We start from the raw sequence: 24,808 nt of genomic DNA, 5'->3' as shown, positions 1-24,808 counted from the left end.
CTTATTTTTTTTTTTTAATATTTATTTTTTAGTTGTAGTTAGACACAGTACTTTTATTTATTTATTTTTATGTGGTGTGAGGATTGAACCCAGGGCTTCATTCACGCTAGGCAAGCACTCTACCACTGAGCCACAACCCCAGCCCTAGATTCTGCTTATTCTTTAACTCTCTATTTTGCTTATACTTTTTTCTTTTTTGTTTTTATTTTATTTTTTTCACTTTTAAAAAAAATTTGCTCTAATTAGTTATACATGACAACAGAGTGCACTTCGATTCATAGTATACAAATGGAACACAATTTATCACTTCTCTGGTTGTACATGGAATCACACCATTTGTGTAATCAGACATATACCTAGGGTAATGATGTCTATCTCATTCCACCATCTTTCCTACCCCCGTGGCCCCCACCCTCCCTCCCCTTTGCCCAATCAAAATTCCTCCATTCATCCCATGCTCCCCCTATATGGATCAGTATCCAGTTATCAGAGAAAACATTCAGCCTTCTTTTTTCTTTTTATTAGTGTATTATACATAATACTGGTATTCATTTTTGATGTAATTATACATACATGTCATATAATTTGCTTCAGTATCCCCACTCCATTTCCTCTTTCCCTCCCCTCCTCCCTCCCCCATTCCCTTTCCTCTACTTAATTGGTCTTCCTTGTACTTATTTATGGTTTTATTTTTAACTGGTGCTTTATAGATATACATAAAGGTGGGAGCTGGGCATGGTAGTACACACCTGTAATACCAATGACTCAAGAGGCTGAAGCAGGCGGATGGTTTGTTTAAGAACACTCTCAGCAAATTAGTGAGACCTGCTCTGAAAAAGGGGTGGGGCTGTGGCTCAGTGGTAGATACACACTTGCTTTGCACGTGTGGGGCACTGAATTCGATCCTCAGCACCACATAAAAACAAATAAATAAAGATATTGTGTTCATCTACAACTAAAAAAAAATACTAAAAAAATAAAATAAAATGGCTGGAGATATAGCTTAAAGTACAGATAAAGGTGAAATTCACCATGATATCATATATGTATATAGCGTAATTTGGTCAGTTTCAGTCCTTTTTTATATTTTTTTCATTCCAGGAATACTTCATTTCTTCATCAGTGGAGATACAAGAACAGGTTAATCGTGTTCAAAAACTTCACCATATTCTAGAAATAATAGTTAGTTGCATGTTTTTCATTCAACTTCAACATGAGCTCCTCTTTTCTTTAACACAGTAAGTTTTTATTGTTTACTTCATAGATACATCTTCTCTTCTGAATCCCAGCTATTTGGGAGGCTGAGGCAGGAGAATGACAAGCCTGGCCAACTTTTTCAGTAAATAAAATTTCAATAAAATCTAAAGGGCTGGGGTGTAGCTTAGTGGTAGAGCAGTAGTCTAGAATGTACAAGGCCCTGAGTTTGATCCCCAGTCTGGAAAAGAAAGAAAGGAAGGAACGTGGGTGTTCTCTTCTGAAAAACTGCAGCCAAAATATGTAGTTTTTATTGCCAGTCGGGATAGAACTTGTTCACCCTGTCTTCAGATTAGCATGGTTCTAGGTCACTATCATAGGAAGGAAAGGGTTTTGAATCCAGAATACTCAGACTTAACACTTGGTTTTATCACTTTTTAACTTCCTTAGGAAGTTTCCTCTCACTTAATCTTGTTTCCTCCTCTATGAAAAGCATCATTAGATCCATCAGAGATTATTAAACTTCCTATGTAAAGCCAGGCATGGTGGCACACGCCTGTAATCCCAGCAGCTTAGGAGGCTGAGGCAGGAGGATTGCAAGTTCAAAGCCAGCCTCAGCAATTTAGAGAGGCACTTTGCAATTCAACAAGACCCTGTCTCTAAATAAAATATAAAAAAGGGCTGGGGATGTGACTCAGTGGTTAAGCACTCCTGGGTTCAATCCTCAGTGTCAATAAACAAATAAATAATCCTCCTATGTGTGCTGTAAGGATTAAATTATATAATGTGTATAAGGTCACTGACACATAATAAGTGCTTAATAAATATTGTTTCTTCTCTTCTTTACATCCCTATAAATCTGAGTCAGACCAATCATTACCAGCCATCTCTATGGGCAACTGGATGAAATCAGATAGTATTACCAGACCTCTGTAGTTGGATTGTTGTAGTTAGAGATTCTGAACAGTTAGAACTAAAAACAATTTGGAATAATCCTTATACATGTATTGCTGGTGTTTTACATGTACTAGAGCCCTCAAATGAGGAGTAAATAAACCATTGGGCCTTTTCCAAATTTAGAATTTGCCTCAATTTTAAAGAGAAAGGTTTGAAATTGTTACTTTTTACAGAACCTAAAAGAATTGTTTTCATTAAAAATCAGTAGTATAATCAAGTTAACTCATATACCCCAGACTCTGAAAACCATGGAGGCCATGTCTTTGTCTCTCTTCTACCTCTTAGTTTTTATGTTTCTGATACCTCTTTGTCCTGATTTGAGCCTTTACTTGGGCTCAACGTAAACATATTAATAAGCATGTTTTTATATTTATGAGAAATATGTCTATTATTAATTTATTTTTAAAGTGATTGACCTAGCACCCCTGGGTCCAATACCCAGTACAGAGAGAGAGAGAAAGAGAAAGAGAAAGAAAAAAGGAAGTAGGGGGATGTTGAGATTTCCTTTTAATAATAATAAAAAAAAAACCCTAAGTTTAGTTGGGCAGGTGCTGTTCATTTTGTACTTTTTGTGGTAGATGGTACTCAATAAAATATTTCTGATAGTCTAAGGAAAGTTTTATCTCCAAATGCGTCTTCCAAAAGGAGTTTTTGGTTTTTGTTTTGTTTTTTTTTAGATCCTGCATAAAATATTATAAACAAAATCCTCTTGATGAGCAACACATTTTTCAGCTGCCAGTTAGACCAGCTGCTGTAAAAAACTTATACCAAAGGTAAGCAGTTTAATAATTAAATTCTACCTTAAGTCCACCCATGATTCTTGGCAATTTTGGTGTCTATACCATGGGAACCTCATAATCTAGAACGTTTTCTCCTCTGAAACCTGCATCAGTGCCCCACTCTCTGACCACAGTCCAGTAGTCCTCCCCTTTCTTTCTCCCAGACCTTATATCAGCTCTTTTTAGATTGTCAAGCCTTTAATTCTTCATTTTGTTCTCAATTTGAAATTGTTCACAAAAGAAAGTAGAAAGTAGAGCCAGAAAGGAAATGACAGATTGGGGTGGGAGGGGCGGAATGATCAGGAGAGTGGCAAGGCCAAGGATATGGCTGTGGGAGTAAAAGGAGAATGTGGGATTGGGGAGGCTATGGTGATGGGTTAGTTATCTACTTGGGCACTGGGTTTGCTACAAGTGATGGTCTCCCCTGATTCTTCCCTCCACATAGAAAATACTTGAAGTTTCTCTCATACTACAGCCACTGTTAATTTCCCCCCTCTATTTAGTTCTTTCTTAGACAAACCCCCATCTTTCCCCTGAAACTGCTCAGGTGAAGGTCCCCAAGAGCCACTCATTGCCAAAATCAGTGGATGATTTTCAGTAAAAGAATGTTCTTTTGCTCCTTGTGTGCCATCAGTTTTCTCCTTCAGTAAGCACCCATAGGCTATTTGTTGTTTAGCACTATACTTTTCTTAAACCTATCTTCTTAGTTTCTGTGACATGCATTCTGTGTTAACTTTAATTTCACTTCTCTGGCCCACTCCCAAGAATAGTTCTTTTTTTAAGTTATTGGTCAGCTTGCTTCCTAGATGTGAGTTTTCACCAGAACAGTTTCTCTGGGCTAATGATAATTCATAATCTATGTCTTCAGCTTCTTCTGAACTTCAGACCTAAATTTCTATATGCCTATTAGATGTGAATCCCCAGCTTCAGGGTCATGTAGTTAGTCTAGAATCTAATTCTGAACCAGTGCTAAGAGCTGTTGTACAACCTGGCACCTATGTATTAGGTGAAAAATGCTAGAATAAATTTTACATGTACATGTACATGTTAATCAGCTTGATTCAGCCATTCTACAATGTATATATATATAGAAAACATGTTGTATATGATAAATACATACATTTTTGGTTAAAAATTAGTAAAATGTTAAAACAACAATGAGCCCCTAGTCCCCTTTGTCGTCCTTCTGCATTTCATCTTTCAAGTGACCATCATTAGTATCCATCTAATACCTAAAATAGAAACCTGAGACTTATTCTCCACTAATTGTTGTCCTGTACTCTCTCCTTTAAATGATTACCAAGTCACCAGTTAAAGAAATTGAAATAATAAAATAAAATAAATTGATATAAAGTCCTGATCTTATTTGTACCTCTTGAATTCAGCCCTTTCTTCCCATCGTCATTACTTTCTTTACGTTTGTCTTTTTCATACTGGACTTTGGTTAAAATCCTCTTTCCTAACCGTTCTCTCTGTCAACATAATCTTCTGTTTCAATGTTGCTGCCAAAGTTATCTTCTAAAATTCACACTCTTTTGTGATATCTTTCTGTTTAAATGACTCCCTGTTACCTTTAGGACAGTGCTCCTGTGCCTAAGTGTGGTCTTCAAGGCCTCCTGTGCCTGGACCCTGCACCTTTCTGGCCCAGGTGATGCCACATCCTCCCTCCTCCCTTTTGAGTCAAGGATGCTATCATTGACTTTCTTCAGATGTCTCACCCTCACCCCTCAGTGCCTATGCCTGTGTCATTTCTTCCTCCTAGATTTTGTCTGCTTAGTTAACTCATCATTTCATACTCAGCTCAAATGCTGTAACCTCTGAGGTTCTTCCTCAACTCTGCAGTCCCCATTCTGAGTCAGATTCCAGGCTTCTCTTGTCCTCTTACCCAGTTTTTCTCTATTATTGTTATTTATATTCTTATTTCTTTTCCTCTCTTGATTGCACTCAAAATGGGAGTTATGACCTATTTTTCTTCAGTGTTTATCCCATAAGGACTTCACTAGATGACTGTAAAAGAAAGGAAATAGCTGTTCATTGTTTTGTCTTTTAATGTTTTTATTTTTTTTTCCCTCTTGGTCTTAGAGAAAAGCCACAGAAATGGAGAGTGGAAATAAATATCGGTCAGAAAAAGGTTAAAACAATTTGGCAATTGAGTGACAGTTCACCTGTAGACCATCTGAATTTTCAGAAACCTGGTAAAGATGATTTGTAATCTATTTAGATAAATTATTCCAAGTGAAAATAAACTAAATTTTTCTGGAAGGGATCATTATTACAGCTCTTGTGCTTAGTTTTAAATAATTTTCCTGAATTGAGTGTAAACAGACTTTTTTTTTTTTTTTTTTTTTGCATCGCTGAAGATTGAACCCAGAGGCACTCTGCTACTGAACTATGTCCCCATCCCATTTTATTTTTTATTTTCAGAGAGGGTTTCACTGAATTACCCAGGCTGAGCCAAAACAAACTTATTCTTAGAAATAAAGGGTTTGGGAGGGGGGAGACATACAAATATTTGTGCCAGTGTAATGCTTAGAAAAATTCAGAGTTTGATAATCATGAAAGAGTGCTTTTTCTTTTTTGTACTAGGAACTGAACCCAGGAGTACTTTATATTTTTTATTTTGAGACAGAGTCTTGCTATTTTTTAGGGCCTTGCTAAGTTGCTGAGGTTGGCCTTAAACTTGTGATGCTTCTGCCTTAGCCTCCTGGGTTGCTGGGATTATAGGTGCCACCATGCCCAGCATATGAAAGAGTGCTTTTTCTCGTTTTCCTGGGTAGAGGAACTTTAATCGCATGAGGTCAAGCAGTAGGGACATGGGTGTAAAAATAGGTTATAAGATGGAAATGCTAGTTCATAATCCACACTGTGCACTCTTTGAAATTGTGTTATTTCTGTCCTGGTGTCTTCTCTGTGACTAGAGTAAGGGTTAAAATTTCTTATACTCTCTCAGTGATTACCCATGTTAGTTGTATAATTAGCTGGCCTACTAAGTCCTCCTCCTTTAGCATCTATAAACTTGTATTTTCAGACATACAGATTGTGATACAGTTGTCTCTTATGCACATAGGTCTTCAATCGATACATTCAGATATTGCCAGGATTGTTTGAAAACAAATCTGATAGTTTTTTAACAAAGTCTTAAGACTTCAAAGACCTTAATTAGCTACTCCTGGGAATACAAATCGTTCTATTTTATTCATTAATATCTTTCAAAATTATTTCCAGACAATGTTTATTCTTCTCCCCAAAATATATTTTAATTCAGACATAATAGAAACCTGTCAATTGAAGACTCTGTACAGATAGCTATACTGTGAAAGTCCTAAAAAAAAAAAAAAAAAAAAAAAAACTGAAAGAATTTTTCCATGAGCCATCAGTTAAAATCATGCCTTATCTTTTCTGAGTGTGATATAAAACCTGGGCACTATAAAAGATTGAAAGTCAGTTTTAGAAATAGAAAAATTTCTGCATGGCAAAACATGCCAGAGGCAAGACAAATGACAAACTAGGAGGAGAAATTTATAGCCCATGTTCAGAAAAGGGATATATTCCCTATAAAACAACAACAACAACAAAAACACTTTTAAATCAGTTTTTAAAAATTAATAACTTAATAGAAAAATGGGCAAATAATTTGAACAGTTTACTAAATGGAAATTTGAATGTTTCTTAAAAGGTGCTTGGGCTGGGGATATAGGTCTGAGAGTGGTAGAATTCAATGCCTACTACAGTAAGTAAGTAAGTAAATAAATAAATAAATAAAATGTGTTTAACCCTACCCATATTTAAAAAAAAAGAAATGCAAATTTATATTATGTAGGGACTGGGGCTGTAGCTCAGTGGCAGAGTGCTTGCCTAGCACGTGTGAGGCGTGGGTTTGATCCTTAGCACTACTTAAAAATAAATAAAATAAAGGCATGCTGTCCATCTACAACTACCAAAAAAAAATTTTTTTTTAAATTATGCAGATACCATTTTTACCTGGTCAGAGTAGCAAAAGATCAAAAACTTTAGTGTCACTGTGCTGGTATGGGTATGAGGTAATAGGCAATCAACCACACACCTTGCCAGTGTGAGTGTAAAGTTGTACAGTCTCTGGAGGGTGATATCCACTAGAATTGTAAAAGAGCACATGCTTTAGCCTAGCCGTTCCATTAGTCACAATATCCACACATATAATCAGACACCAGACATGTGCAAACAGACCTATGAACAACACTATTAGTTGTAATGTTATTTACTATAGGAAAACACAGGCTGGGACATATAGAGAGGTCTAGAACCAAATGTTAGCCCTGAAGTGTGGACTGGTGAGGGCAGAGGTGGTCCTTAACAATCATCTGGGGAGCTGTTAAAGTGCTGTTGCTCCAACCAAGTAAATCCGAATTTTTGGTGAGAAAGCCTGAACGTCAATATTTTTTTTTTTTTTAAGGAGAGAGAGAGAAAAATTTTTAATATTTATTCTTTAGTTTTTGGCGGACACAACATCTTTATTTGTATGTGGTGCTGAGGATCGAACCCAGCGCCGCGCACATGCCAGGCAAGCGCGCTACCGCTTGAGCCACATCCCCAGCCCTGGACATCAATAATTTGTAAAGTTCTCCAGGTACAGCTAAAGTTGAAATCCATTGACTTAAACATTTTAACTACACTTGTTTTCATTTTTTAAGAAGAAAACATATATGGCTTTTATGATTCAGAAGAAAGTTTTGAAGACATAAATATGTGATACAATTATGAAAAATGCCATTTTAAAACTTAGGAGAAAAATCATGCAAAGTGAAACAAAATTTTTTCAATGATACTGAAAAAGCAAAGTACACTGAACATATCTTTTAGAGTCTTTTTGACACAATCACTTCAAAAAAAGTGAAAGTTATTTTGAATATTAAAACAATTTGCTAATGCATAGGTCCAGTGACTCCTTTTATCTGAATAAAGAATTCTTATGAAATTGTATATTTTGTGTGTTTGAAAATGCACTCAATTTTGGCTTGAACTTTATAATCTCTTCTCACTATCCTATATTCTTAATGTTAGGTTAGAAATTATTCAGTGATTTTGGGCCCAAAACAAGATGCATTCTTGAAGAAAGACCTCATTTGTAAAAGTTGTGAACTATCCAAACAAAGCCCCAATTGTAAACATTAAAGCTCAATAATGATTTATTTTTTGTTAAAGATATGCATTTAAGAAATTAGATTTTTTATTTCATTGCACTTAGATCAAAAACTAGTTTTTCAAGATACTTAATGGGTTTTATGGTCTTAAGTAAAACAGCTGACGTGAAAAGTAGGATACTTAAGAGAAAAGAATACACCTTTAGCTGCCATTAGAATAGAGAATAATGATTTGGAGTTAGTGGTATGGAAAAATGGTATCTAGTAGAGTGCTGCCCACCCAGAGGTGCTCAGTGGTAACAGGTAATGGTGAAAGTGTGGAAGCTAAAATACTGCTCTGCAAGGAAGCAGACCTAATCCTATGTAAATGTTAGACTTTTTAACATTTTTTTTTTAATACAACAATCAGTCTAAGGAGGAAAAAAATGGATATATGTCTAGCTTGAAGACTACAAATCCTAAGTAGAATTTCTTTCTTTTCTGAAATATGTGTTTAGATGGGGAAAAGACAGTTTAACCTCAGTTGATTTGGCTCAAGAAATAAAGCCATATATTCCCAGATGAAAAATAGATAAATTTTTTTCAAAATCTGCCTTAAATTTTAGGTTGTTAATCACATTTTAAATGCATCAAAAGGGTTAATATTTAAATGAATTGTCCTGGATGACAATGTCCAACTGAGTTTTGGCCAAATTTTGTCTAACAAATTCTCTTGAAGTAGAAGATATATGCCATTCAGTCAACCTCTTGATTATTGTGCTAATAAAAAAGTCAGTGTAGAAAAGCCAGCAGGGTGTTAAAGAGTTCTGATCTTACTGTCTTTCTGGTTACAGATTTTTCTGAATTAACACTAAATGTTAGCCTGGAAGAAAGGATACCCTTTACTAGCATGGTTACCTGCAGCCTGGTGCATTTTAAGTGAAGTGAGCTGAGGAGGTCCTCCATAAGGTATTTAAATTCACTTTTTGTTCTCTTTATTAAGTACTTTATGTTTTAGTTATTTCTACATTGTAAATGTTGATTTAATACATTACGAATATGGATAATTTATCAGTAATCACATATAAGGCTTACCAGATATTACTTCCTTCCTACCTTCTATTTAGTCAACTTAATAGGACAGTTCAATTCTAAAACCACCAAAATGAAATTTTTTTTCGTTTGGAGTGATAATGTTTTTGCATTTTAAATCTGAATACTAGAGGGGGCTGCTGTTGCAGCTCAGTGGTAGAGCGCTTGCCTAGCATGTGTGAGGCACTGGGTTCTATCCTCAGCACCACATAAAAAAATACAAATAAATAAAATAAAGGTATTGTGTCCATCTACAACTAAAAAAAAAAATTAAAAACAAATCTGTATAGTAGAGTTGAATTTCAAAACCACCTATAGTGGGGATGATGTTGTGGCTCAGGGGTAGAGCGCTCACCTAGGATGTGCAAGGCCCTGGATTCGATCCTCATAAAATAAATAAATAAATACCACATAAAAATAAATAAAAAAAAAAAGAATACAATGGACCTTAATGTTTTTAAAATATACCTTGTTACTTAACAGTTAAATAAATGTTTCTCTTAAATATACTTTTTATATTCTGAAACATTTCTTTGAAGTAGCTTATTGATTAAAATAAATCAAATCTAGTATGAGAAATTTACCTCTGTAAAATTTGTGTGCTCATTTATTGGTGCCCACCTAATGCTTTTTCCTGGTTGGCTAATAGATCTATAATCTAAATGGATTATTGTATGTAGAGTGATGCTATCCATTACATAGGATGGTGCTGAGATGGCAGTCATAAGGATTATTGTATGTAGAGTGATGCTATCCATTACATAGGATGGTGCTGAGATGGCAGTCATTTGTACATTTAAGTAATATTTCTATTTTATGTTTTACATAAAATGAAAAAAATCAAGTCACAAAACTGTATGCTGTGATCTCTTTTGTAAAGTGAGAGTGTGTGCATAATATAAGCAGAATATTAATGCTGACTTTGGGGGGATGAAGTTATAGGTAATTTTTTTTATTTTATGCTTATTTTTATTTTCTAATTCTTAAATTCCAGCATACACCAAAAAGAGTTGGGGGAAAAGGTAATTATAACAAATCCAGAAAACAGACATGAACAAACTTTCAAAGCAGAAATAGGAGGACCATCCTGAAGATTTCTCTATGAAAGACGAAGCTCCAAAATTGGTGATCTTGTCTCAACTCTGGCTCCTGAGGAGCAGCATTAACAGCAGGGCAGCAATGAGTGTGCAGAGGGTGCAGACTGTGGGGACCACAATCTCCGAGACCATGTGCATGTGACTGAGCAAAGGCTCTGAAATGGGACAGAGAACAACCACCAGGTGAGCTGCGTCCCAGAAGCTTTAAGTATATTGGAAAAACTTGAGAAATGACATCAAGTTTTCTAATTCTCATTTTTTAGAAAAGGGAACCTAGTAAACTAAATGGTATTTAAAAATTAGGAGTTTGGGGATGTGGCTCAGTGGTAGTGTACTTGAGGTAGCATGCATAAGCCCTGGGTTCAATCCCCAGCACCACACGCACACACACAAGTTATGTGAGAGTTTATAAAATATTTCAAAGAATATGGGAATGCCTAAATTTGGATTTTTCTACAGGTAGTATAATAAAGGCTAAGTGTATTGTTACTTAATGCTTACCATGTATCTCTCTCAAGATTATTAACAGCCATGTTTTATAGTTCCCATAATTTTTCATTGGAGAGACTTATGAAAGAAAAATCGAGGGAAACATTTCCAAACTTTCAAGCATGTTATTATGTATCTTATGGGAATTCCCATGTTAAAATATCATATGATGATTCTTGCATAGTTTGATCTTTAAGAATTAAATGATGAGCCTGTTTCTTGTACATTGATATAGTAGTGGATATTTCTGTAATACCCTTTTTTAATTTTTCTGTTGGGCATTCTGATTACTGAGATAAATAAAGCACAGACTCTGTTCTTATAGAGTTCATAAGCTTTTAAGCAAATTCTGTGTTACAAATACATTGTTTATTTCAGTTTAATGGAATATACATCCTTAGTATTGTCTCTGTTATTTAGATATGGGAAGGTTGGTACATAGTGATATACTGGCTCTTAAAAATGTTGGCTTAGAAGAGTTTGCTTTAGTACTTTCTACTTTGAACACCACATTAAAGATAAGTTTATTGCTGGGCACAGAGGCACATGCCTGTAATCCAGCAATGTGGGAGACTGAGGCAGGAGTATCACAAGTTCAAGGCCAACCTGGGCAACTTAGTAAGACCCTGTCTTAAAATAAAAAGGGCTGGGGAATGTAGCTCAGTGGTAAAGCATTGCTAGGTTCAATCCTCAGTATGGGGAGGAAAAATGAGTCTAGTAAAACAGAAAGTATATTTCTCTGAGTGTCCCTATGGAGAGAAAAAAAATTCAAAGAGGTGAAATGTGTTGCCATTTCTTGATACACATTTGCATCTTGGTTATTCTATAGCTTGGATCCTTTTAGATCCCATTTCATAAGAAATGATGCCTTCTGTGAGGGTAGGGACCTAGTTTTATTCATTGCTATATCCCCAGGGCTTAAAATAACTCATACTTAATAGTGAATGATTAATAATTATTTGCTGAATGAATGAGTAAAAGAGCTAAAGTATTTTTGACCTTTTCTTCATTCCCGTAGGTATAATGGTTAACTTTTCCCTTCCTTCTATAAGCCCACTTTAACAAAAATGGTAGGTATATGAATTTACAATGTGGTTCAGAAAGAATAAAATTTCAGTAGTTGAAACATTACTCTTTAATGGTAATTTTTTTTTAATATTTATAATGCTTCTGAGATAGAAATTTGACATTGCTTCAAAGTAAGGAAAAAATTCAATCAAATCATAAGTGGTTTGGGAAGATTGACTTCAGGTAGATCTACAGTTTGAGATTTTTGGTAATGTCATTATATGTGTAATTATGTAATTTAATTATCAAAGAAAAGAATTAAAATATACTCACCTGCAGCAAGTAACTGGTTGTTTATAGAGCAAGTTTCCAAGGCTTCGAAGTGCCAACTTTCCACCTGATAAAAACCCACTTGGTAAGTAATGTCTTAGACTAACTTTTTGCTGTATGAAATTATTTTTGGAGTAAATGTAGGGTATAAATAAATATTTTAAAAATCCACTTGTAGTTTAAATTAGTTAATATTTATTGTACATCTATATGCATCATAGAGAGGGAATCAAAGAATAGATTATTTTTAAGGAGTGTGCAATCTTGTGCTTTTTTTCCCTTCCTCCCCTTCCTTCCCCTCCTGCCCCTCTTGCCCCTCCTGCCCTCCCTCCCCTTCCTCCCTCCCTTCCCTCCCTCTTTCCTTTCTTCCCTTCCTCCTCTCTTCCTTCCTTTTTTTTTTTTTAATTTGGTACTGGGGATTGAACCCAGAGACACTCTGCCACTGAGCTACATCAGTTCTTTTTAATTTTTAGTTCCAGGCAGGATCTCACTAAGTTACCAGGGCTGGCCTTGAAACTCAAAATCCTCCTGTCTCAGTCTCCCAAGTAGCTAGGATTACAGGCGTGCACCACCACAACCAGAGTATTTTTCTAATAATATAAAAGTAGCAAATGCCTTATAACTGTTAGTCACCACTTTCATTTTTAGTCCCTCTAGGCTCACCTTCAAAGAATTTTTAATTATCATTTATATTCCTTGCCAATAGGTGCATTAACATGTAATAGAGAGCTAAAATTGTAGATTATTGTAGATTATTAAATTTGTAGATTATTGATATGTTTGGTAGGTTTTAAAAGATTATAAAGTTTGATTACTTTTTTGTCTCATTTTTGGAGCCAGTATGTTTATAAGGCTTTCATATTTGATGGGAAAAGAAATGAAAATAACGTCATTCTACATTTGATTTACTTCACTGATTTTACATATTTTGAAGATTACATAGTATTTATTAGCATTAAGACAACATTTAACCAGAAGTCTCCATTGACTTTACCTGTTATAACCTAGAGCAAATGGAACTCATGCATACCTCTAGTCATGTCCTTAATGCTTTGTTGTGAGTTAAATTTTGAGGCGTGCTTCCTCTATTCTAAGCAAAGGAGCAAAGAGGTGGTGAGGGGGAGGAAAGACAGAGCCATGCTGTATACATCTGTCCTCTTTGGAAAAAAGAGGGGAAGTGCTTGCCAAACTGTACCCCAGTGCTTAGCTTGTCTAAATCCAGAAGAAATAGTTAGTCTTACCTCTCTTGGATTGGGAAACCCATTGGCAGTGATAATCTTCTTGTAATATTGAACTGAAGCCTTAGGATAGCGAGGCTTATTTCTGACATTAAACTCAACATAGTAGAATCCATATCTATCTGTGTATCCTTTTTCCCATTCAAACTTATCCAACAGAGACCAGGAAGTATACCCTTTTATATTAGCACCATCTTTTATAGCTGAAAAGACATTTTATTCCACTTTTAACATATTTCATTTACTTAAATAATATTGTGAAGATAATATTAAAATATTTTTATTTATGAGATTTAGAGACAAGTCATAGTTGATCATGTGTTATCAAATTTTGTTTAAGGTGCACAGAAAAATATGTGAAGACATTGTTGGTTTGTAGCTCACCTTTTAGCATTTCATTTATGTATCCTTTAAGGTACTGAATTCTCCACTCATCACATAATTGCGTACAGTGTTCTTTTTGAGATGCTCCATTTTCTGTCACATATATGGGAGGATCGCCATATTGAGTCTGTAAGTGAGTCAGAGTAACATATCTTAAAAATTCTGACTTACAGGTAGATTTCTGGATCAGATACTCTTATAACAACATGTATTCAAGGCTACCAGATTCTAATCAAGTACATCTTAGCATGTACTGTCAGTTAACATGTTTATTTAGAGATGAGTGTAGGCAAGAGGCGCATTAATGTGTAAGAATATATTTCTCAATAAATTGGCATTGTTGGAGGGAAAATGCACTTTGAGTCTTGTTCTTTCCTACATATTCCATTTCAGGTGAGAAGGACAACAAAACACCTAAATGTGGGATAAGAATTTTTAGCTAAAATTATATATGTTGAAGGAATTACTCATAAAAGGTATTGGTCTGCAAGGCCTATTCTCACAATCTGAAGTATAGGTAATTGGATTTATTTTATTACCTTTCACATGTAGTCACCTGAGTTTAAGCTGTGAGAATATGAATTCAGGTCTAAAAGTTCTTTACAGAGCTTAATACAGTAAGTACCTGAGCAAAGTTAAGGAGCCTCCTAAATCCCCATGGCACTGAATAGAGCCAGTTAGATCCAAGATCTGGCCAGTTTGGGTCAATAAGTTCTATTAAGTCACGGTCATTCTGGTAGCTGGGCCCCTGGCGGGAGGGGTAGTTCCTTTCAGTGATGTATCTTGTAGTAAAATGACCTAATCCCAGGAAATCAGATGTGCCTTTAATGTAGCTCTTCTCCTGGAGGGAGAACTCTGGTAATCTGGATATATCCAGGCCTTGCTCTTCACTCTTTCTTCCTATTGAGAGAAAACAAGAAGATTTAACCAATCTTATATTCTCACAATCATTTTATTTTTATGTACCACTATGATACTGGCATGTGGACATAAAAGCTGGACTTCAGGATTCGTCTGCATGGAAAAATATTATCTTTGCCTTCCAAACTGGGATTTTAGCATCTGAATACTATCCAAAGGAATTTAAAGTTTTTATTGCTTAAAAGTAACAATTTCAGGGCCAGGGTTGTGGTTCAGTGGTAGAGTACTTGCCTAGCATGCGTGAGGCACTGGGTTTGATCCCTGGCATCACATAAAAATAAAAACAAATAAATAAAGGTATTGTGTCCATCTACAACTAAAAAAAAAAAATTTAAAAGTAACAATTTCATGCTGGGGTTGTAGCTCAGTGGTGGAGCACTTGCCTTGCACATATGAGGCCATGGATTTGATCCTCAGCACGACATAAAAATAAAAATATTGTGCCCATCTACAACTAAAAAAAAATATTTAAAATAACATTTTCATGGATTAGTTAAGTGGTATGTGGACAACTGGGTAGCTATCTGGAAAAATGTAGAGTTGGACTCCTGTATTATTCCTTACATCAAAAATTGGTAATTTTGACCTCTGGAAGGTCAGTGATGGTATAGGACCAACATGGACATGTTCACACATTGTAGTTGGTAGTGTGAAGTGTGACAATCTCTGCACTGGGCAATTTTGTTCTTTCACAATTGTAAACTTTTATGTCCTTTCACTAGCCAGTCCCCAAACTATTTATTCTATATTTTACTCACACATGTAAAAGGATGTATGTGCAAGAATCTTCATTATAGATTGAGCAGCAAAAGATTGGAAATAACTGGGGATGAGGCTTAGTGGTGGAGTGTTTGCCTGGCATGCACGAGATGCTGGATTCTATCCCTGGCACCACAAAAAAGAGGGGAAGGAGAGAGGAGAAAAAAAATTTTTAATGAAATATTCGCCAGTACAACATGCAGCCATTAGAATGGAAGAGGCAGCACTTTATATATTAACATGAAAAGAATGCCAACAGATATGCGTAAGTGAAAAAAAGATGCACGCTCAGTGTAGCATGTACTAATAAGTACATACTTTGGACAAACAGCAATGATTTGGCTCCCATAGGCCCAGTCTAACACTGACAGTGTACTTCCCTCTGGAAGGATGGAAGAAGATGGAGGGAGGCTTGATTTTCACTTTGTATTTTTTTGTGCATGAAAAAATTTAAAATGTGTCCTTCTGTATAAGCTTTGAAAATTTTTTAAAAAATTAATAAAGAAAAGCAACATTTTTGTTAGTTGATCTACAATATGACCATAAAAGCATTTCCAAAGTGGCTATTGGTTTAGAGTAAGTGAATGAAAAGTTTGTATTATTAAATACCTTTAAAATATTAGCATGTTATTACCTTCAGTTATATTTAGTAACATGAAAAACTATAAGATACTGTTTCTATACTAATACAGTAGCTACTTGCTACATGTGTCTATTAAAATATGACTAGATTCAATCACATGAATGATTTTTATTTTATTTTACTCTTAAGCTTAAATAGGCATCTATGGCCACAAGCATGTCCTTTGTAGTAGACAGCACAGATGGAAAGCATATCCATCATCACAAAGTTATGTCAGACTGCACCGGCCTAGAGTTACTTTTTTACTTTTGTTCATGTTTATTAAGGTGATTTTTTTTTTTTTTTTTGGTAGTGCTAAGAACTTTACCCAGGGCCTCATGCGTGCCAGGCAAGATACTTTACCACTGAGCCATATCCCCAGCCCAATAAAAGGTGATTCTCAAAAACCTGAAAGTAATTTGTAAACAAGATTTCTGGTATAGTAATTTCATTACTAAAAATAAATAAATAAATAAAATTGCCTATAGGGTCCTCCTCTCCACACTGTACAAAGCCCTGTTCCCACTTGAATCATTACCAAATTGAAATTGATGGGGTCTGGGATTATTGGCCTTAAGACCAAACACTTCTCTGTAGTGAATAATCTATTTGGCTTTTTAGTGCAGTCCTCCAGTGGCACCTGCAATGGCTTCTCAGGGTCCTGAGAAAGCAAATGTACTGTGTGAATGATAGGGTGTTCTGCAGGGATACTGGCCCTGGCCATGAGGGCTTTTTCCTTGAAATAATTATTAAGAGTTTGACTGTCTGTATATAAAGTATTACAGAACTAGTTATTGCCAAAAGATTGTGAGGTTACTTTGTCTAATCTGTTCATTTTCCAGAGTGAGAAAATAGATTCCCTACTTTTCAAGCCATTTTACCTGGAATTTCCTGTTATGTGGGCAGTTAATAGCTTCCAAACTGAGGGCTGGGGATGTAGCTCAGTAGTAGAGCACTTGCTTACCAGGCACAAGGCCGTGGGTTCAATCCACAGCACCACAAGAAAAAAAAAAAAAAAGAAGAAGGAAAAAAAAGAAAGAAAAGAAAAAGCTCTATAAGCTTTACTTGTATTCTTTTGGTTCCCTGACACTTTGGAAACCACAGCTTTGAAAGTATTTCTCAAGCAGCACAAAGAACCAACAATGGAACCTATATCCGCCAACTGGATCTAGGCTGTCATCTACTTCACTGAAGATACGAGGGAGTAGACAGGCAGAGGAGACAGGACAGCATAACAGCAGAGGGCAGCCCAAAGACCTAGCATGGTTTTTCCTTTGTTCTGAATTCTCAATTCCAGTTCTAGGGATTTGTTTGATGTTCCCCCATCCCACCCTGCTACCTTCCAGCTCTTAAATAACTAGTTAATACTTTGGGACTGGGTTGTCCCTTGAGTGCCTTGCCAAGCCCAGGTCCTCTTCTGTTCCCTGCTTTCTGCTCATTTCACTTGGACTCAGTAACTTGCTTCTGAGGTGACTTGGTGGCAACAAGTGGTGGAGATCCTTAAGTAAAATAAACCAGGCTCAGAAAGGGGAGTACTGCATTATCTCACTCAAATGTGGAGTATAAAAACTTGAACTCACAGAAGTTGACAGTAAACAGTAGTAACCAGAGCCTGGTGGAGGATGGGATGGGGTAGGGTAGGGAGAAGTTGATCAAGGGGTACTGTTGCAATTCCATAGGAGTAAGAAGTTCTGGGGTTCTCTTGCACAGTTCAATAATGTACTCCCCTTCCCCCAAGTACTGGGAATTGAAACCAGGGAATCTATACCACTAGTTACATCCCCGGCCCTTTTTATTTCATTTTTTATTTTGAGACAGGACTGACCTTGAACTTGTGATCCTCCTGCCTTAGCCTCCCAAATCACTATAACAGGTGTGCACCACTACCCCAGGATGTTCTATACTTTTCAAAAAGCTAGAAGAAAGGAGTTTATAGGTTTTCTTTTTTAAAATATATTTATTTCTTTAGTTTTCAGCAGACACAACATCTTTGTTTGTATGTGGTGCTGAGGATCGAACCCGGGCCACACTCATGCCAGGCGAGCACACTACCACTTGAGCCACATCCCCAGCCCAGGAGTTTATAAGTTTTCACCATAAAGAAATGATTTTTTTTTTTTTTTTTTTAATGCCAGGGATCTAAGCCAGGGCCTTGTGCATGCTAGGAAAGTGCTCTACTATTGGGCTTCAACCCTAGCCCTAGAAACAATAGTGTTCAAGGCAATAGATATATTTAACATGATTTAAACGTTACAAAATATATACATGTATTTGAACATCACATGCTACCTGATAGATATGTATAATATTTGTTTTTATCAGTTAAAAATAAATTTAATTGAAAATATGACTTAGCTCACCAATATGGTCTTTCATGACTTCGGGATAGTCACCAGCATAAATGGGGTTGGCAAACCAGCCCAGGCAGAATTGTAGGTATCTCTCAGCAGCCTCTACATCCCTGGGGTTATCGATGTCCACAGGTTCCCCCCAGTCACAGTTCAGTGAAATCCCCACCAGACCTTAAAAGAAAAGGTGGGTAGGAAGTATGCATGACATGGCTCCTCTTGGCACCTGTGTTTCAGCTCCTTTGTGGGGTTCCAGCTCACCTTGCTGCTTGTTGCGCCACTTCTTCCTATAAGAATGCCAGGCTTGGGCATGGGCCTGAAAGGAGCAGGAATTCACCATGGGTGCCTGACTCATCTATTTCTTTTCCCCCCTTTCAATCTGGGATGGTCTTTCCTTCCTAACTTCAAAAAGTTTAAGACCTAACATTTTTCTGAATCTAGCCCTGATTGTCCCAATCTACAGTCTCCCTCTGACTTCCAGAGGCACTTAAATTTCTATTTACTGTCTGGCATAAACCACTTCATGTTGTCATTTATTATTTCTAAGATTGTTGCACAAATTCTTTGTTCCCGTTTGTCTATTGCAACCAGGGTGTACTTTCCTACAGGTGCTCTGCAAGTTAGGACAAGGCTACATGGAACAATCAGGAAATGAAATGGGAAATGTACATCCAATTTTTTCTCCATATTCTCTACCAGGATTCTCTGGTCTGCTGTAAAGTCTATTTCAAAGGCTAGGTCAGCATCTAAGAGAGATGAAAGGTTATCTGGAACAGTGGTTCTTAAAGTATGGACCAAGAGCATCATCATCGCCTGGAAATTTGATAAAAATGCAAATTCATGGTCCTTACCCAGACCTACTGAATCAGAAGATCTGGGGCCCAGCAACCTTTTAATAAGGCTTTCAGGTGATTCCCACACTTGCTGAAGTTTGAGGAGCAGACTTAACATCTAAAGGCTACAAGGTTGGGGATATTGCCTGTTACTCCCAGAGAACCCTTATTTATCAGTCTTCTCTCCCTATTTTGCCAGCCAGCAATAACCAACTAGAAAACAATAAACTATAGAATTGTCTGATAATGTGGAACATCTCAAAAACAATATTAAATCACTTCTATTCAGCTTACTGTCTTTTATAGATAAGAAGGCCTGAAGAGTGATCTCCATGTTTGTTATTAAAGATGTCTTCAGAGCTCTGTCCTTTAAATATTCAGTTTAAGAAATCGTAAGTCAGATTTACAATTGGGATTGTGGCTCAGTGGTAGAGCGCTTGCTTAGCATGTGTGAGACACTGGGTTGGATCCTCAGCACCACATAAAAATAAATAAAGGTATTGTGCCTATCTACAACTAAAAAAAAAAAAATTCTTTTTAAATCATAAATTAAGCATAGAAAGAATGATGTTTGCCTCACTTCCAGCCCAGAACAGTGGAGTTGGCTGACTTCTGAAACCACGAACCCAACTAATTTTCTTCTCTAAGTTGTTCTTGTCAAGTATTTTGTTACAGTGTTGAAAAGCCAACACATCTACCTTCTTCAAAATGTCCATTGGACCTATCTCATCACCCCTTGAATCCCTTTTCTGCAGGCATCATCACTTGTATTTGAAGCTACATCCTATGTATGATGTGACCTGATTTTCTCCCATTCTTCTCACAGCTTTCCTGTACTTGTAACTCATGGCTAGTCATCTTCTCTGAATGTCTCCTCCACTGTCTTGCCTAGAACACCACCTGGCTGCCCTAAAGATCATAAGGCATTTTTTTCCTCACACCCCACATGCCTTTGGGCCTAGAAGAGGGCTGGTGTTTGCCTTGCTCTTTTCCAATGCTTCCAAACTATTTCCTTCCTCCTCCAAAAACATGCTATTAAACAATTGATACTAACCTTTATTAACTGCTGTCCTTCACAATTTCCAGTTCTCATTCACTGAAGATTTTAGCCCTTAGCTCAATATCATACACCCTTTTCCTCCCATCACCTATAGGTGACAAATTTCCACATGTACGTGCTTCACCCAGTTGGCTAGATCTTAAGCAGCAACTTTTACAGCACCTCAGGTCATAGCAGAGTGCTAGATGACAGGACACACTTTCCACAAAGTCCTCACAGAATGGGAGGTGCTATGGAATACTCTGAGGTGGAAGCCTAGCAGCAAAGGATCAAGTTCAGCCCCAGACCCCTGGGCAGGCTGGCCTGGCACTGGGAGTCATCTCATCCCTCCACCTGGAACCCAGTCTGCACCCCAGAAAGATCCACCTCACCTTAATGATGTGGTGTGCCGCCTTGTACATGCCGGTGCCGTGCAGCTTCAGGCCTGGTGCATGGCGGCCTGTCTCATAGCCTTTTTCCACCATTGCCTGTGGGGACAGCAAGTAGGGACCACAGGACCTGTGAGAAGTGGCAGGCAGCACTCTAGTTTTCCCACCTGGAGAAGGGCCCTTCTTACCCGAGGATCACTGAAAGTGATCCAGTGCTTCACCCGGTCCCCAAAAGCCTCAAAGCACAGATCAGCATAGTCACTGAAGTAGCTGGTCATGCTCGCGTTCTGCCACCCGCCATATTTGACCTGGAGCAGCTGCCAATGGAGAGAGAAGTCAGTGCCCTGAGATTTACTTCTGGAGCCAATTGGCCAAATGGGTAAGAGGAACAGGGGTGAATACAGCAGAGAATGTTTAGAGAGCCTTGTTCAGGGAGAGGTGAGCAAAGGTGCAGAGTGGTGGGCCCAGAGCTCTGACTGCAATAGCAGTAAGGAGCCACCTAACAATTTAAATATGGAGGGAAGGGCTGGGAATGCAGCTCGGTGGTATAGCACCTGCTCAGTGTGTGTGTTGGAGGGCTGGGTTCAATCCTCAGCATCTTTTTTAAAAAATGTGTGGGTAATAATTTAAGCCATCTAGCATACAAACAAGAGGGAGGGAGCAGGGAAAGTGAGACTTTGAAGGAACCTGACAGATTGGATATTTAAGAAAATTTGCCTAGGGAGAGAGGCCTAATACTGAAAAAAAGCATTTGGAATATAAATTGTGAGGAAATGAGATATGGCTCCAGACATGCAGGCTCAAATGAGGATTTGAGGGCTGCATAGAATCAGAGACCTCCAAGAGTCTCTACAGTTCAGGTGGGTCTGCTTTCTTCAGCAGGGAGCCCTATCCCAGCTAAAGGCATCTGTTCCTGCAGTAGGGTTTCCACAGATCAGTCCTGTTGTGATTACCTAGAGTTCTCTGTGAATAAGCCCTGATTCCCAATCACCTTCGCTCCCTATAATTGAAGTCTTCCAGGTCTGGCCCAAGCCACTCCTCCAACCTCTGACCTTTCTCCCCACTTTACCTGCTCCTCCAGCCCAGTCACCTGCCCAGTGCCCCACCCTCATGCGGAGCTGCCTCCGGAGAGCCAGAATTCCCTTTCCTCTCACCTCCTGCTCAAAACCTTCTCCCCAGCACATATATAAACTTCTTAAATACATCATGCTACCAAACCTGAATCAAAAGATATTTCTTGGACCACAGGCATAGTTGGGTGGTAGGTCACTGGTCTAACACATGTGAGGTCTTAGATTCAATCCTCGGCATCACAAAGAAAAAGAAAGTTTCTTAATATTTTTTTTATTTTTATTTTTTCATGCCAAATGTTTTGGGAAACACTGGGATTCATACTCTTCACTTACTATAAACTTCAACTGAAGCAGTGGATCCTCCCAGCCATGTGAGAAGGTGCTATGGTTTGAGTGTTTTTGGTTCCCTAGAATTCATACTGAAACTTAGTTCCCAGGGCAACAGGAAGGTGACTGAATCATAAGGCTCCCTCCTCATGAGTGGGATTGGGGGCCCTCATAAAATAACTTGAAGGTCATCCCCTTTGCCCTTCCATCTTCTGCCATGTGAGGACACAATTTTTCCCTCCAAAGGATGTACCATTCGAGTGCCATCTTGGAAGCAGAGAACAGACCCTCACCTCACTGAACCTTTGGGCACCTTGTTCTTGGACTCCAGAACTCTGAGAAATAACTGTTCTTTATAAATTACCTAGTCTGTGGTATTCTATTACAGTGGCACAAATGAACTAAGACCAAAAGAGATTTCTTCACTCAATCCTTTTTAGTCCTGAGCCAGAGTCCAGACCCCAGACTCTGTCCCACCTTGGCCACCCTAGATCTTCCAAGCATACTCCTCCCCGCTGAACCTGCACCAGCCCTCACCTGTGGCAGATCCCAGTGGTACAAGGTCACAATGGGGGTGACGTTGCTCTTCAGAAGGGCATCAATTAAATCACTGTAGAATCTGATTCCCTTTTTGTTCACCTGCTCAGCTGTAGGTGAAATAAAAGAGATAAAAGAGGACTCTACAACAAAGGCCCTGGGGCTTGCCTCCTATGGTGGACCTTGCTGGACCCTATGGCTTTCCCCAGACCTGAAGTCACCTGAGCCTCAGAGTACTTTAGGAATGCTGGGAACTAGTGACCCACACACCTGTCAGACTGCTGCAGCCACAGCCAGGCTCCTGGGCTGGTTGCCCTTCCCAGGACTTTGTGGTGTCTCTGCACTTGGGCTGAGAAGGGGACTATGCTCTAGCTCACCTCGGATGCCTGTGGGCAGGAGCCGGGGCCAAGACAGGGAGAATCGGTAGTGGCTGACGTTCATCTCCCTCAGCAGAGCGATGTCCTCCTGAGCAGATGGGGTATAAGTAGGTACAGGGCTGGGTCACCTGGGGACCAGGTGGGGATCAAGGGGGAGGTAGGGGTCATGGAGCCCCTGGGCCAAGGCCCATTTCTGTCCGTAGCTCTCTATAGATCCTCGAATACTAGGGGTGAGGTCACCTGTTCCCTCTCCATGCTGCGGTGGCTGAGAGTCGGGTGAAATGCAGGGTCTAAGGGCACTCTGAGAAGTCTACCAGATGACAATGATAAACTTGGGTGATGAATCCCTCAAGAAGCCAATGCAAGAAGAAAGAGGGTGCCAGCAATGAGCTGGCCTGTCTCCTTCACTGGAGGCAAGTTCACAGGCGAGGATCAGGTTCAGGCAGCTGCAGGCTGGAGGCCCTGGACCAGGGCATCAGCCCTTAAGCCCCCCTCACCTGAACAAAGGGTCTGGTTGAGTGAGGTCACGTGCACCCCCCTCACTCACCTGGACCTTGTAGTAGCCATCACAGGCTGTGTCTGCGGTCTCATCCCCGAGCACCTTCCCCTTCCCGCTGTGTGTGAAGGCGTCCCAGATGCTGGGCCCTTTCCCGTCCTGGTCCCAGGCCCCCTCAGTCTGGTAGGCAGAACTGCCCACACCCCAGGAGAAACCTGTAGGTGGAGACCCCTGCTGGGCCCTGGGCCACCCAGTGCTTCACCTGAAGCCAGGACATCCTGCCTCTGGCCTCAGGGCAGGACCCCTCCATGGCCCCCATCCCTGTCTCCCTGGGAGCAAGAGTGTGTGGAGCAGTGGGAAGAAGATTTAATAATTATAAACGTTTTTGTTTTTTTTTTTTGCACAATTTTAGCTCTGATGAGCATTTGTTGCCTTATTTTGGTAATTTTTTAAAACAAATCTTTTAGGAACTTTTATTTTAGAATAATCATATGGAGGTGTGTTTCTCATCCTCCCCATCAGGAGTAAAAGCACCAGTCTCCTCGGCAAGTCACCTGAGGTGGGCAGGCCAACAGACAGATGGACAGTCAGAGGACAGACCAGCAGAGGAGTGGAGGGGACATACCAGGTGGGAAGTTTCCGTAGTAGAAGGAGGCCTCTTCTGGGAAGCCATCCCTGGCCCCCAGCCTGGACACCAACACTAGCACCCAACAGAGAGTGACAGCCTGCACTTGCTTCATGGCACCCGGCCCTCCTCCATACCTGGAAAAGGCACCTGTGGGGCCCATTCAGCCAGGCTGGGGCGAAGATTGGGGGGTGGGGGGCGGGGGGGATAGGAAGAGGTGGGGCACTTTGTCTGGACCCACCCGCAGGGGCTGAGCTAAGCACTGGGTGCCACTCCCGAATTCAACACTGAGCAGAAGACAGCGTTGGGCTTGGGGAGCCCTGGGTGGGCAAAGCCCAAACCAGCCCCTCCCTCTATGCTGGCTCCCTGTCTGATGGGGGAGACCTAGCCCTTACCCCTTGAGTGGCCCCTAGCTGATGGGGAACCATCTCTGCTGAGGGGAAGCTCCAGGCTGGGGAGATGAGATAACCCCAGGCCCTGCAGCCCTCCCACCTGCATACTCCCCTTCCTGGCAGGGGGATTATCCCTCCAGGACCCTCAGTCCCATCAGGAGAACTCCTTTCCACTCTGATGCCAGCCCAGGCAACTTACTTAGGATTGTCCTTGGTCCCTGATACCCCAGAGCAGCCGCTGATGGCCAGAGCTCCCTCGGACTAACCCCTGAGCCTGCACTGCCCCTGAGAGCAGAGCCCACAGTGCAGAAGGCTCTGGCTGGGGGTGTGGTCTGTGGCCTGACCCCCTACAAAGAACTTCAATAGCCCCAGGGGGAGGGGACAACAGGAGTGCTGAGCTGGC

General features: G+C 39.4%; 2 protein-coding genes across 2 annotated transcripts in view; one reads left to right on the top strand and one right to left on the bottom strand.

Moving 5' to 3' along the window:
* The window catches only part of Zwilch (zwilch kinetochore protein), a 28,972-nt gene extending 19,974 nt beyond the window's left edge, over nucleotides 1-8,998 (top strand). The window contains exons 14-17 of the mRNA XM_015480508.1: nucleotides 1,101-1,238; nucleotides 2,829-2,924; nucleotides 5,013-5,125; nucleotides 8,884-8,998. Of these exons, the coding sequence (XP_015335994.1) occupies nucleotides 1,101-1,238; nucleotides 2,829-2,924; nucleotides 5,013-5,125; nucleotides 8,884-8,972 (436 nt within the window). The 3' untranslated portion in view covers nucleotides 8,973-8,998. The remainder of the gene's footprint in view (nucleotides 1-1,100; nucleotides 1,239-2,828; nucleotides 2,925-5,012; nucleotides 5,126-8,883) is intronic.
* Nucleotides 8,999-10,074: 1,076 nt separating this feature from the next.
* On the bottom strand, nucleotides 10,075-24,188 carry Lctl (lactase like). The gene is made up of 13 exons (XM_015480507.1): nucleotides 24,014-24,188; nucleotides 23,440-23,603; nucleotides 22,893-22,980; nucleotides 22,516-22,625; nucleotides 20,767-20,895; nucleotides 20,582-20,677; nucleotides 18,579-18,633; nucleotides 18,330-18,491; nucleotides 14,293-14,567; nucleotides 13,668-13,794; nucleotides 13,287-13,486; nucleotides 12,049-12,112; nucleotides 10,075-10,373 (listed from the first exon to the last, which is right to left on the bottom strand). The coding sequence occupies exons 1-13, from the start codon at nucleotides 24,174-24,176 to the stop codon at nucleotides 10,258-10,260; spliced, it is 1,749 nt and encodes a 582-aa protein (XP_015335993.1). The 5' UTR covers nucleotides 24,177-24,188; the 3' UTR covers nucleotides 10,075-10,257.
* Nucleotides 24,189-24,808: the final 620 nt, after the last annotated feature.

Source organism: Marmota marmota, unplaced genomic scaffold, assembly GCF_001458135.2.
Source record: "Marmota marmota marmota unplaced genomic scaffold, marMar, whole genome shotgun sequence".
NCBI lineage: Eukaryota > Metazoa > Chordata > Mammalia > Rodentia > Sciuridae > Marmota > Marmota marmota.
This window is presented reverse-complemented; position numbering and strand designations above follow the sequence as displayed.